The sequence below is a fragment of the Lissotriton helveticus genome, chromosome 8 (assembly GCF_964261635.1).
Source record: "Lissotriton helveticus chromosome 8, aLisHel1.1, whole genome shotgun sequence".
Lineage (NCBI taxonomy): Eukaryota > Metazoa > Chordata > Amphibia > Caudata > Salamandridae > Lissotriton > Lissotriton helveticus.
In genome coordinates this window covers 312,698,162-312,713,378 of record NC_136069.1, presented here as the reverse complement: position 1 = coordinate 312,713,378, position 15,217 = coordinate 312,698,162, and the positions used below count along the sequence as shown (strand labels likewise).

General features: G+C 48.0%; 1 protein-coding gene across 3 annotated transcripts in view; it reads left to right on the top strand.

The window, feature by feature from the left end:
* SKA3 (spindle and kinetochore associated complex subunit 3) overlaps positions 1-15,217 on the top strand; it is a 574,705-nt gene that overhangs the window by 93,964 nt on the left and 465,524 nt on the right. For all 3 annotated transcript variants that reach the window (XM_078657087.1, XM_078657088.1, XM_078657086.1), the window contains exons 3-4: positions 385-458; positions 12,355-12,520. In XM_078657087.1, the coding sequence (XP_078513213.1) occupies positions 385-458; positions 12,355-12,520 (240 nt within the window). The remainder of the gene's footprint in view (positions 1-384; positions 459-12,354; positions 12,521-15,217) is intronic.

The following is a 15,217-nucleotide window of genomic DNA, read 5'->3' as shown; positions in this document are numbered from 1 at the left end:
CTCTTCACGTCCTCAGCGTGGAGATACCCCATCCGGGGTGATTCAGGCGCTCTATAAATGATATAAATAAAATAAATAAATCTTCATGGTTTGCTCTTGTGTGAATTTGCCAGTGTGTATTTTCGTGTGTTGATTTTCCTGTGTGGGATTGTGGACTTTCTTGTAAATTTATGCCTAGGGCTTTGTCATTTGTGATTCACAGACGGACCCGATCCATCAATCTGTCCTTTTCGTAGTAAAAAAGCACAGACATGTCAAGGAAGCCACGGTGCAACTGTTTTTTCATAAGAAGCCACAATTTCTCCTATAATTAATTGCACAATTAGTTTGAAGGCTTTATTTCTGTAGATTGATTTTCATTTTCATAAATCTCGCCCACTCTAGATTCTGAGGAGTATGAAGACAAGCATCCTATGAAAGTTTTACATGAATTGAACTCTGACATTAGAACTTTAAAGGTAATATAATATTCTTCATCGCATTTGAATGAGAAATTTGAGACTTCATCTTTTGGAAATTGTTTTGCAGAAAAGTTCTTGATGTTTGTAGACCTATGTCTAACAGTAAGTTTTTCTGAAAATTTGGGCTGTCTTCCTCGTAGGAAGTATATATATGAAGCACAGTTTTTCCTTCATAAAAGTAGTAAACAATCAGAAGTGCAGGTACAGTCTTAACTCCGCCTATACCAATATCACACCGCACTCACCGTCCATATTACATGCGTGAGACTGGGCCCGCGTTTGCTCCGTGTGAGTGGACACTGCACTTTTTCAGTAATAATCTTATACCATTGGAGCAGTAAGGGTTTCCTCTGCCCACTAGGCTCATCACACAGCTGTCTTTCCGTGTAAGTCAAAGCTGACCAGGTTTAAGAAATGCAGTTCTAGTCAGCTGTAAAACACAGGATATGGTTGTGTGCTGGGGGTCTTAACAGCTCACAAGTGTTTGTTTCCCTTGTGGTTTCCTTTCAGTGCAACCTCTTATAAAAAGAGTTAGTCGATGATCTTTGAGTTCTACACGCAGCACCCCAACTTTTCTAGCACTCTGTTGTGCTGAAGCGGTTTGCACTATTAGGTGACTTGTTCTTCCCTACATGACTTCTTAATGGCAAGGCCATGTTTGCTTTTGTGCTTTTGTATTAATGAAGATATCCGTTGTGCCATCACGAACTGAAAATGGAGTTTGCTCAAAGAGACATTTGAGGCCCTACATTAAGGCATGCCCCATGGTACCAAAACAGACTAACACTAGAGCTAACTTTCTGAATCCTCAACAGCTTTGCACCAAGGTCCATGCCATGGAGCAGGAGCAGTATTTGACAGTGGGAGCGTGATATTTTATTAATGTTTTGGATCCAGAAATATCTTATGATGTATAATGTATTTTAAATCTGTGTTTTTATGGTCATTGTTATGACCGAATAAAGACTATTGACTGACTGTGGGAGTGGACCTAAGTTGCACTTTTTATACGACGCATCCCAGAGTGAAAATATGGATACAAAGACCAAGAATTTCCTCAACCAGTAGTCTGGAAGAAGGTGGAACTGGCCAAACTTCTTTAAGTTTACTGCTTGCCCAAAACGATCAAGCCTAACTTATCGGATGAGGAGAAAAGGCTCTGAATCTTTGGTTTCTCTCTCTTAAATATTACAACCTTCCTCAATCTTTAGTGGAACATTTATTTACTTTGCTTTTATTCAGCAGCAGCCGCTGCTGCCGCTCCAACTTGGGGAGGTGGATGGAGGCGTAAGTGCAGGGAAAAAAATAATAATATAATACACTTTCCTTTTGCTGCCGGCCGCCGAGATCTGCTCCCTCGCCACGCGCCATACCCCGCTGCTCTTCTGCTCAACAATACAATCCCCAGGAGCACAGGCTCCCAGACTCGCCGCACAATCCCGGCGCTTCTCTTGTGCAATTACTCCCAGCACGAGAGAAGTGCTGGGATTGGGCATAGCAGGCCTGTATCACGCACCTGCACAGACTGAGAGTATGTTCCCCTGAGCACTGCTGATATCTCAGAGGAACAGCCTGGAGATATCACAGTGGCGTCCCTAGGGTTGGTGTCTCCCGGTGCGGGTAACTCATGGTGTCACCCCCTCACGACTTACTGCATGGACCTCCTCCAGTGGAACTGCACTGAACAACACAACACAAAACATGGCAGTGTGGTCACACCACACCAGACTACATGGTGGCACTGCACTGAACAACATACCAGAGCATGGCACTTCGGTCTCACAACACTGCATGGTGGCACTACACAACACAACACCAGAGTATGGCACTGTGGTCACACCACTCCGGACTGCATGGTGGCACTGCACAACACGACACCAGAGCATGGCATTGCGGTCTCACCACACTGGACTGCATGGTGGCACTGCACTGAACAACATGACACCAGAGCATGGCACTGCGGTCTTACCACACTGGACTGCATGGTGGCACTACACTGGACAACATGGCACCACAAAAGACAACAAGACATCACATTAATCAACAGAATGGAATATTAGAAAACATGACGTAACACTGTGCAGTATGGTACTAAGGTGCGCACAACATGGCAGCTCCACAGAGGACTACACAACAGCACAACACAGGACAACATACAACATGGTACTGTGCTGAACAACATGACCTAATACAATGCCATCACACTAGACAACATGATACCACACAAGACAACACAGGACAAACAACACAACATGGCAGCATGCCACCAAGGTCAACACCAGAGATCCACATTATAGCATTGCTTTGGACAACTTAAAACATGAAGCCACAATGCACAACACAACATGGACATCACACTAGAAAGTATGAAGCCACAGTGGGAAACGTGATGGCACCATATTAAACAACATGGCACAACTTTGGCTAACATGGCATCACAATGAACAGTACAGCATCACACTAGAGAGAAGGACCCCACAATAGACAAAACGTCACCACACAAAACGCAATGGCCTAGCAATGGATGATATGACACCAGCTTAGCAACATGACACCACACTAGACAAAATGGCACCACTCTGGCTACCCCGATGGCGCAACACTGGTCAATATGGCCCCAGACTAAACAGTGTGGTACAAAACTAAGTAATACGGACCCACAATAGGCCTCAAGAACCCTCACTAAACCATAACACTAGACTGCACCCCATGTTATGTGGCACTAGTGAAGAAAAACAGCACCACACTTCACAGGCGGGCGTGAGACTAGACTGAAAAGACACTGCACTGAACAACACGGCAGCTACACACTTGACAATATGATGACACATTCTGGCTTGACAACACAGCACACTCTGGGTGAAACTAACTACCATGTTAAAATGTTGGAAAAGCTCCTAATACAGTACATCGAGACTGACAAAGCAAATAGGTACGTAGCTGTTCTTAAGACAGCAGGTGCAGTGGCACCGGGGCTCTTGGGTGTAAGTGCCCAATCTCACGTCAATTGTCACTATTTTTTGCTCTCGCACACGGAGGTGGTGGTCACATTTCCTCCTGCTTGCACTAGGGTCCATAGTGCCCCACGAAAGCAACATAAAAAACCAGTAAATAGCCATTGCAAAAAAGTCCAGAGTTTCAAAGTGCAGACCTTCCTGCGGGCGGAACACACACTTGGCCACCGCTGTTTGTGGAAACCAATATCCATCTAAAACTGTCTCTTTTTTAATCACTCTGCTAATAGTCTAATCGCGCGGCGTGCTGCAAAAATTGCAAGTCAATGGGTGACCTGTCTGAGTGTATTTGCGTGCAGAAAAAACCACACACATCACGGAAGGCAAAGAGAGAGGGGTGGGGAGGCGCAGAGGGCACAAGCCACCAGCATCCTGAAAAGAGCCCAGGCTGCCCCCCTCCCGCATTTCAATGAAGCCCACAGCGCACAAGGACAGAAACTGGGAGGCGGGCGGGGGTACCATGCGCACAAGAGAGAACTTCCCACACACTCTAGACAGATGTTGTGTGCAAGAGAGGAGGAATCTTATTGCCCCATGTATGTGCACCATACTGAGAAATACTAATATTTGCTCCGCTGCTAGTTGTCGAGTGGTGAGAGCCAGGAAGTACCTGCCGGTCCGAACTCCTGGTCCTGGACAGTGAAGGAAGCGTAATGTCTAAGAGCCCCAGCCAACAAATGCATACAGTGCTAAAATTAAAACAGCTAAGAAATCTGATCCGAAGTCTCAGTAAGCAAAAGTATGATGGATTTAGCACAGATCTCTTGACTAGAGGTGAATGTTTGATTCGCTCTGCATTCCGTCCATCATCTGTGTGTCTTTTGCTAAAGGGCAATCAGGCAGTGACCCAGAGGCTGCTCTGACAGGTCAGTGTGTGGCCTGTTTTATGGTCTGCTTCTCCGGGTTTTGTTATTTATTAGTTATTTAAATAAACATTGCCTACAGTGAACACAAATTCATGCAGTGTTCTATACTTTGCAAAACACCTACAGAGCCAGTCTTCAGTTCTAAACTGTCCCAATTTGCAAACACGGGCCGCTTTATTAGCTTTCCAACTCACTAATAGAGGCCGCTTTTATTTTGGTTCTTGGCCTTATTTTCTGCCCCATTCCAACCCTGCTTGTGTTCTATTTATTTCTATTGTGCCTTTTTAAATAACAGCAAACTGGATTGTCGTGTCTGTCTCGCCGCTGTTATTCATTATTGCTGATGATCATTGCATTTGTCTTCTTCCCTCAGTTACACCAATAGTTGTTGCGATATACATCATGGAACGCTTCTTAAACAAGACGACTTGACAACTGTCCCAGCTTCTGTTACCTCTGGGGCGCCTTTATGCGTTCCTCCATCCTGTGTGAGTGTCTGGGGGGGGGGGGGGGGGAGGGCAGTGCATCTGCATGTGTGGGAGCGGGGCGTCCGCGTGGAGCCTTTTATGTTGATTTATCACCAGTCCAACCCTGTCACATCGGTCACGTTTGTTCCAAAATGCAAGTGAATTTGAGCTAGAGAGACTTCGTAATGAAATCGTGCCCGTATGAAACTATTTCCTTATTTCACTGGCTGCTCAGAGAGACTCTGGCTTCCTCCTGATTATAAAGCAGAGCAGAGCAGAGGCGAGGCTGCTGAGCTGTTTTACACAGCGTAACCAGTCAGATTGGTGTCACCCCATGTGATGGGTGTCACCTGGTGCGGTCCGCACCCCCGCACCCCCTAGTGACGCCACTGAGATATCAAAGTGCGCATTTCTGTTTGGCCATCTGTAGGAAGGTTGATCCCTGACTATGGTTGCCCCCAACTTTTTGCCTGGTGTTTTGCTGGTTTTCTGACTTAGTTGACCTGAGGCCCTGCTATTCAGGACCTCAGGCCCACTGCTCTCTCTGTAAAATGGATTCCATGTACCTTAGGTACATATCTAAATTGGATACTGAGTCACCTTATCAGTCCCTGTACAGTGTACCTTAGGTACCCAGGGCATAGGTGTACCCAGGGCCTACCAGGGGCTGCAGCATGTATTATGCCACCCCTGGCTGGCCATCCAAATCGGACACAACTGGCTGCTTGACAGCTGGGGCAAGGTGGTGTAATCACCCTTTGCTTTAGATATAGTATACCTATATCTAACCCTAAAAATGGACACACAGATCTCCTATCAGTCACTCCTATGGCAGGCCTTAACAATCCTGAAGGCAGAGTGCTTGGAATCGTGTGAGATGGTGCTCTGGCATGAGCTGAGCCTGTCTGCGGCTTTCGGGACCCATCCCTTAGCCGTTTCCATGATATCGCATACCATATACTCTTAAGTGCATTATAATCCTCGCGGTTATGTGCCAACTCTGGTATCGCTTTATCAAAACATGTCGAGTAAGGTGTCATACGAATTGGAATACTAACCCCTCGCCAATTCTGGCGACGGGGTTAGCATTCCACCCTTCTAGAGGGACACAACATGTATGTAACCCCTAACCCCGGTTAAAGTCAGACAGAGCCTTAGCATCCACAAAATGGATGCTGCCACCGAGACACAAGTCTGCCCTCCTGCTGCTGGGAGTCCTCCCAGAGCAGGAGATAAGGACAAAGGGTTTCCTGCCAGGGGCGGTGCCAGCCCCGTCCCAGACAGGGTTTTGTGTATTGTAGGTAGGCAGGGCTTTAGAGGAAGGTGACTGCACGTGGCACCCCGGTGCTCACTGTGCATAGGCTGGCTGGAACCAGTTCCAGGGTCACTCCAGACCCTGTGCTGGGGAAAAGCCCGCCAAGGAAGTGGGTGTAACCACCCCCCTCCTAGTCCCACCCATAGGGCAGGACTTAGTCGCGTGCCAGCCCCTTTTTACAGGATAAAGGTAGGAACTGGCCCCCTTCCAAAACAGATCATCTTTGAATCCTGAAACTACTTTCTGCGAAAGGAACTCAAGACTTCTTCCTAAGATTTCTCCCTTGTGACTAAGGAGTAGTCACCCTGCATCCGCAGGCACCATCTAAGAACACTGCGGTCTGCTGCAAGTCCTTCCTCCGGAACCCGACTGCCCAGCTCGACGAGAACCGGCTTCCCTGGCACCTCTGACCTCTACCTGCATCATCAGTCACGCTGAGATTCGTGGGTGTGACGAGACCTCGAGGGACCGGCCATCTTCAAGACTGCACGACTTCTTTCCAGCAAGCCCGCCGAGTGAATTCCTGGTGAGTGCTTTGGGGTCCGAGAAGCCCCCACCCTGAGCAGCTCCAGCACCGAAGAGCAGCCCCCCAGCATCTCCACGATCTGCGTGGGGCCCTTCTGCTTTTTGCTGCTCACCGCGTTGTTTGGCTACTAGCCCGCTGGCTTGTGGCCTTCCTGACGACGCCCGACGACATTTCTGCTGCTGGTCTGGTTGCTCCAGACTGGCCCTTGCTTCCCTCCATCGGAGAAGTACCCTGGACCCTCCTGGTCCACCCAAGACGCCATTTTAGGTCCACCGCGTGGGCCTTGCATTTGCCAAGACTTGTTGCCCAATCCTGGGTCCAGCTACGTCGACAGCAAGAACCTTCGTGGGACAGCTCGCACCTCCATCCTGGTCGCCGACAACGCCTCCTGGTCCGAGAGACTGCAGAGCCCAGCAGCGCCCACTCACCTGACTGCGGTGACTTCGCCCGGTGCCATCCTGGTGCCCACTTAATCACTGGCTAGTGATTCAAGAACTTGGTCCCCTCTGCTTTCAGGTTTCCTTCTTCCTTGATCCAGGCTTGGATCCATCGAACTTTTCTTCACTGGTCGCCTGCCAGCAACTTCTTCCTTCCAGGCTCCTGGTCCGGCAACGAGATCCCCGACGTCTTTTCAGACCTATGCAGCTGCAGCCCCTGGGCTTGGTAACTTCGGCACTTCGGTGTCCCAGCATAGCCTCACTATCCTAGGGTCAGGATCCACTGTCGTTTTCTTCCTACCAGGTCGGGTTCGCCCGTGAACACTAACTTTGCCTTTACTAGCCTCCATAGACTTTGTCCCGCATCCCGCGTGAGAGTGCACACTCTGCACCCGAGTCCCCTAGGTCTCCTAGTAGTAATCTAACGATTCCCTAGTCAAGTCCTAGCGATTCCAAAGCCTATTAGAACTGTTACTTACCTGCTAGTAATTCGCATTCCACTTCTAAAGTATATGGTTTTTCGTGCCCCTCGGGCATTTGTGTATAACGTGCTAACTTAAGTATTTTCGTAAGAGTTTTGTTGTGTGCCTAGCACCCTGTCCTCATAAAGAGTACAGGGTTGTTGTGATTCTAATAAATACACTGTTTATTTTCATAACACTTGTGTGGTGTCCTTTCACTGGGTGTTCAAGGGGTAATGTGATGGTAAAACAGCTGGCTTAACACGCCCTCTAGAGTCTTAGCCTTAGACTGCTCGTATCCATGCTACTAGGATAGCTGGTCTATAAGGTTGACTTACAACCAATCATCAATAAGGGTTGTTTGGACTGATATATAGTGATCACTAGAATAGTGAGCACTGCACATCAGGCCAACTTCTCACACCATCCTAAGACGGTTGGCCAAACCAACATGCACACTTTTAGTGCCTACAGCACCTCCTCCCCCTGCTGCTGAAACTGAGACATGTTCCCATCTCAGACTTGCGGACTGCAAATGAAAAATAAACGACAATAAAACAGTTTTGTCATTTTATTTTTCTTCTGTCTGCAGCATTTCACCAGCGGGGCGACGCTCTTACCGGGAGAGGTCCGCTCTCTTTTTCTGGTGTTTCTGGGCTTCTTGCTCCGTTGCCACGTCTGTGGGGGAGGGGGGGGGGCGGCTCAGGAGCTCTCTGCTCTTCTGATGATTCTGAGCTCAATTTGCGAGGCGACCCCCATCACCCTCCGGCTCTCGATGTCATGAGACTGTGCCCTCTTGCTGCAGTACACAGCCCAGCTGGCACTTCAGGCAGTTGCTGCGGCACCGCTACACAAAGCTTGAGCGGAAGGTCCGGGAGACGGAGCGACTAGCAGGCACGTCCTACTCGATCGCCGCCTTGGCCACGCCCTCTTGGTTTGTTAGTTTAAGAATAGATACAACACTGTATTAGTGATAGAGTCTGAGAAGAAGAAATTGACAAGGAACATGGATAGCCAGGGCCTCAGCTTAAAGTTTCCATTTATTATTGTTGGAAAGGCTCATAGGTGACAATGGACAGTGCCATTACCATGTCTGGCCTGGGAGAACATTTCGACGTTTCCGCATGAGAATGGAAAGGACGATGGAGCCCCTGATGATGTGATGAGATTCTGGTGAAAATAACTGGAGTTCACACTGTCTGAGATTACAGCCACTTTCCTTTGGACTTTGAGAGGTTTAGACCTCTATGCTTTCCTTTGACTTTTGCAGAATGTGGCTTAGGCTAGCACTCATTTCCCTGACCCAAAAAGACTCTTGACCGAGCTTCTGAAATGCTGACACCTTCCTATGCCTTCTCACACTTCCCCGCATTTTCCTAGTTTTTTCTGTTTCACAGATTTTTGAGAGACCTGGACCAACGCCAGCCCCGGACCCGACATCTCAACAGCCATCCCCTACTGATACAAGATCCTGCGAAAAGACCGCCCGAACCGCCCAGGAGGAGGCCTCTCCGTCATCCACCAAAGCTCCCTCCAACTGACAACCACTGACTCGGACGACTCCTCACCCCCCATGGAACACATCCACTTCCAGATTCAGATCAATCCCAGAATGATGCTCCGCGGAGCACTCGCCTACAGACCACCTGGCCCTGCACCCTGTACAACAACTTCATCGCCGACCTCTTCGCACCCCACGTCCTCTCCTCCACAGACTACATACTACTTGGAAACCTGAACATCCACCTGGACAACCACTGCAACCCCAACACCACCGCCCTACTAGAGAACTTCACCAACATAGGACTGAAGCAACTTGTCTCTACCCCCACGTGACCCTATCTTCGCAGGAGGGAACAGCATTTCCTTCAGCTACACCACAGAACTGCTCTGAACTGACCACCAGTGCATCCATTTCTCATTCACTAAACCCACTGCACACAGGCATGCGCCACCTCCCACACAGAATCTGGAACAAAGGCTCTGAAGAACCCCTCACTTGCACTCGACCCCCACAACGACAGACGCCAACAAAGCAGCAGGCAAACTCCACCAATGGATAGCCAACTACGCAAACACACTCACCCCCCTCCAGAACACCACAAGATGACACAAGAAGAAAGCAAACTGGTTCACCACGCCACTCCAAGAATCCAAGTGATCCTGCCGATGACTGGAAAAGACGTGGAGAAACAGCAAAACCCCAGAAGCACGCTCCGCCTACAAAACAGCCACCACGGCTCACCACCACCTCATCAAATCCACAAAGAAGAACTTCCTCCAAGGCAGAATCCTCTCCAAGGCCCTCAACTCCAAGGAAATCTTCACCATCATACAGGAATTTACCAAACACAACATCCTCCCAAGACCTCTGCAATTGATACAGCTCCTTCTTTCACCGCAAGATCAAGACGCTCTACGGAAACTTCTACGACCAAGACCTCTGCACCACCCCAACCCACACCCCCAGCGACGCCACCCAACAGATCCTACTTACCTAGACCCCACTCATGACAGAAGACACCCTAAAGACTATGAAGAGCATCCACTCTGGAGCACCTTCAGACCCCTGCCTGCCACACATCATCCACAGGAGTGCCACAGCCATTGCACCAGAGCTGTGTTGCACCATCAACTGCTCCTTCGAAACCGCCACATTACCTGACAACTGGAAGCGCGCCGAAGTCAACCCCCTCCTACAGAAACCCTCGGCAGACCTGAAAGACCTCAAGAATTTCACGCCCATCTCACTGCTTCCTTCGCAACTAAGGTCATCGAAAAGGCCATCCACACTCAACTAGCACACTTCACCGAAGCCAACAACATCCTAGACACCTCTCAATCCAGCTTCCATAGCAACCACAGCACCAAGACTGCTCTCTTCACCGCCACAGACGACATCCGCGCCCAACTCGACCAAGGCCAAATGGCAGCCCTCATCCTCCTGAACCTATCAACAGACATCAACACCGTATCCCACCGCACACTAGCCACCAGACTCCACGACGCCGGCATCCAAGGAAAGGCCCTAGACAGCTTACACTAATTTCTCATCGGCAGAACACAAAGAATAAGACTCCGACCCTTCCTCTCAGAACAAACAGATCAGATGCGGAGTACCCCAAGGATCCTCCTTCAGCCCCACCCTCTTCAACGTCTACAGGGCCCTCTTGCAACCATCGTCAGAAATCACAGGCTCAACATAGTTTCCTACGCCGATGACCCCCAGCTCATCCTCTCCCTCACCAATGAACTCTACATCACCAGACACAAATTCCAAGAAAGGATGAAAGCCATCGCCACTTGGATGAAAAACAGCTCCCTGAAGCTTAACTCTGAGAAAACAGAAGTCCTCATACTCTGCTCCACTCCCTCATCATGCAACGACACCTGGTGGCCTCCCACCCTCTGAAACCCACCTACTCTGACAGACCATGCTCATAACCTCGGGATCATACTGGACTCATCGCTCACTATGATTCGTTAGATCAATGCCGTCTCCTCTGCATAGTTCAACACAGTCCACATACTATGTAAAACATTCAAGTGGATCCCCTCAGACGCCAGGAGAACGATTAATCACGCCCTCAGCAACTGCAGACTGGACTACGGCGGTGCCCTCTATGCTGGAATGAACACAAAACTCCTCAGAAAACTCTAGAACACCGCAGCCAGACTAATCCTCGATATCCCACGGCACAACCACATCACCCAACACCTCTGTGTCCTCCAATGGTTCCCCGTCGAAAGAAGAATAACTTTAAGCTACTCATGCACGCTCATGCAGGCTCTCCACAACATCATACTCTACTTCAACAGCCGCCTCTCCTTCCATACCCCCAAGAGAAACCTCTGCTCGGCCGACCTCTCCCTAGCCACCTTCCCACGCTTCTGCAGGGACTAGATCGGGTGGAAGGTCTTTCTCCTACCTTGCAGCCAAGACTTGAAACTCCCTCTCCACCTCCGGCGAATCCCGACACCGCACCAATTCAGGAAAGATATCAAGAACTGGCTCTTCGAATGACACCAACGGAGCTGCTCTCACCCTCCCCTCAGTGCCTTAAGACCCTGACGGGTGAGGAGTGTGCTTTACAAAACCCTGATTGATTGATTTTCTTGTTTGCCTTCTATTGGTACTCCTAAACTTCTCTGTGTTTTCCAGTGTTTATACTGTATCTTTATAGCATGGTACTGAGATTCGTTTACCTTAACCTGACAGCTAACTTGTTATTAATCTTCTTTACTATAGTCACTGATTTCTGGTCCTTATTGTGTGGCCATATGGGTTGCAATATTAATTGAAATAGATTGATTCAGAACTAACTCCCTTTACTTCTCAGTCAGTGAAGAAAAGATTCACCGGATTACCAATGGTAAGAAGGGTTAGCCCATAGTGCAGCACCAACTTTAAAAGTAATGTTTGTAAATGAAATGTCGCTTGGTTTTGGTGATTGGTTTGATAACTGAATGTAAATGTCTATGAATTACAATTAGGAAAACTTTCTAAAACTCTGTTTGCATTACACTTGCCACATGAACCTTTCACTGCTTTCACTCCGAATGTAATGGAAGAAAACTCATGAAGGGCATGGTTTTTCTATATCTTTCAGTGGTTTAAGCAAATGAGCAAGCGTTAGTATAATAACTATGTATACTTTAGAGGTGTGTCCTTCCTGGTTGCAGAAATAATATGGTTCTGTTCAAGTAGAGAGCTTAAGGAGCTCCTTGGAACATATCGCACTTTAATAATACGATTTTTGCATTAAATGTGAGTTTGCCGTGTTTTAACTGAAACCTCTCTCAACAGGGTGAGATTCAAGTCACCGTTGATGCGTCGGTTTCTAAAGAACAAGATCTCTCTGTATTTTTAAAGGCCTGCAGACTGTTGAAACAAAGGACAACATCCGACCTTGAACAAATACAAGATGTATTTGAAAAGTATGGCTATAAGACACCAGTTGCAGCTAATTCAGGTACTTGCAATAATTTTTTTTAAAATAAATAAATCTGTAAATGCGTATTCCGTGTGTCTTTATATTTTAAGCGCTATCGGGGACCCAAGGCTGGCCTTTAGCCTGTGCAGGCTGGGCCAATGCCCAGGGCGCTGACTTCATGTGGGGGCGCTGGAGCTCCTTCCAGCAGTCTTCCTATGGTTTAGGCTAAAAGAAAAGCGTGTTTAGGCACTTTCTCTGAAGGCAGTTGGTGGCTTTGTCTGCTTTTTAGTTCTCGCGCCTAGCGGTGCACTGCGCAGCAGTTCTCGCACAATGCGAGACATTTTGTAGGTGAAAAACGGGGAATCTGAGCTGACCTAGGATTCGCACAAGCTCGTGCGAGTGCTTTTCCTTTTGAGCTCCCCCATTGGCCTTTTCGCGCGTCTTATTCTAAAAGACTGCACGCAATTGACCCGAGGCGGACACATTGCTCCTCCCATGGTCTATTGATGTGCATTACGTGCTTGGTGCTCGTAATAGACACCAATAGACCATGGCTCGCAGTGGCGCGCGCACACCACTCGCGGGCTTGTTCCCTTTTGGTTTCGTCATCGCAGAGCGGGTGCTGTACGTGCCTAGTTAAAATAGCAACCTTGTAAAAACAAATAACGACAAAACATTCTGGTTGTGTAGCTACAGTCACCGGTGACTGCACTATTGGTGTGACCTGTGACCCCGGAGCAAAGTTCAGACATATTTCATCTTCAGAAGATGGCGGCCGTGTCTGCGCGAAGGAAAAAGGAGCTTGAAATGAAGGCCGCCGCACAACCTGCCCTCTAAACTCAGTCATGGGGGTGCACTATTGCTCGGTTTGCTGACAGACCTCCTTCACTGGCAAGGGAAGTTGAAAGAGGCCCTAGGTGGCTTTCTGCTCAAGGTACGTATATGCTGGACAGTGGACTTTGAATGTGCCGCTCGTGTACAGGTGTGTGGTGTCTTGTGCACCTATTGTACTTGATTAGTCTCCTGTACATTTGTCTCAGGGGTGCGTGGTAAATTCCTATCCGCGCTCTCAGGAATGTTGACATGTCATTATGGGTCTAGTGGGGGGATTCTATAACGGTTGTGACAAGCGGTTCTACCTCGTGGCTGGATGTGTTGGTCCCACTTCACTACATGAATAAACAATCTATCCCGGAGGAATTACTTGACAATTTTGGCGACGATTCTACTCATGCAGAGATTTTGTTGTTCATCTCATCTGCGTGCTGTATTCCTTTTCAAGCTTAAGCTTTCCTGCGTACCTTCAGCTTCGTTGATTTGCAGAAGACTCTGGTGAGTGGAGGACCCACGCGCATTTCCAAGTTGCTTTACTTTCACCTATGTTTCGGATGGTGAATATTTGAGTGAATACTTATGCGCATCACTGACGCGTGTGCAGATCGCCTCACAGTTTATCAGCTTTGCAGTGTAGGTGCTCTTAATTACACAGAAGGAGTCTGTTGACAACGTTTTCTTCAACATGTGTACCTTCGAGTGCTTCGTAGTTTCGTCAGCTGATCCAGGATCCTTTTTCCGACGGCTGCGTGTACTGGTATTCCTTAAACCTGATTTTCTTTACTATCTGGCACAATGTATTTCTGCAACTTCAAGCATGCGTCAGTTTCCTAAATTACTATTGGTGTGTATGGAATTGGACCGTCTTTCATTGCATTCCTACAATTGCAAGAGAGCCAGTGACCCCTTCTTAGACAGCGTATTCTACGTGTAAGGAATGGTACCACAATGTTCTTTTGAATATTTCTGGTGAATGGAAGGACAGCCCATACATGACCGCATACTAGTCTGGAACGAATTGAGTTCATACTGCTGTGTAATCTGCCAACCCCTAGAGGTGGATAGTCTGCCTGGCACATTCCCTCTACCCAGGGTGTAGCGTTCCAGTCAAAGCTGCTGACTTTGGCCCTTTAGCTGCTTGTGTTTGTAATTAGAAGTCTGGGGGAGCCAGGTTTGAGTCTCGGCGTGGGATCACCATCCTGGGATTCTGGGCAAATTACTTAATCTACCCTGCCTCAAATTATGAATGTGACCTACTCAGGGCTTTAAGTAGGATGAAAAACCTGGGGTGTCACTCAAATGGGCGTGGCCAATGTAATTAAGGGTGTGTCTTAAAAACAGTAACCTAAAAATCTGTGCTTACCATAGTGTATCCACTGACTTCTATTTTGCTGTTTCTGTCATTGCACCCAGATATATGATACAACAAGTAACATCATACCTATAACAAGTCAGGACTATTGGTTTTGTCAATAGTTGTCAGTTGCATAAGATAAATAAGCAACAACTATGGCTTGTATATAATATTGAAAAAGCTTCCAATTAAACCCCTGGTGACAGCACGACAATGTTGCTGCAAAGTTGTTAGAAAGAACAGTTTAGTAATGTATACGTTTTTGAGATGCATACCAGGGAGGCTCTTGCCGCAGAGGAGAGGATGGAGGCTCCAGCTGGCGACGGTATTGGAAATCATTACCGCACAGACATTTGTGATCAGTTAAGAAGCAGAGCTGCTCCACAAGGCGGAGGCCGGTTCAAAATAAATGCTCCCTGCCCAAGTTTGCATCGAAGCACGTCTAATCGCACGCTAATCGGAGCTGCGCCTTTTACTATTCATGTTACCGATTCACAAAATAATTTAATTATTTAATGCACCGTCCGTCATAGGGACATGGCGCCTCA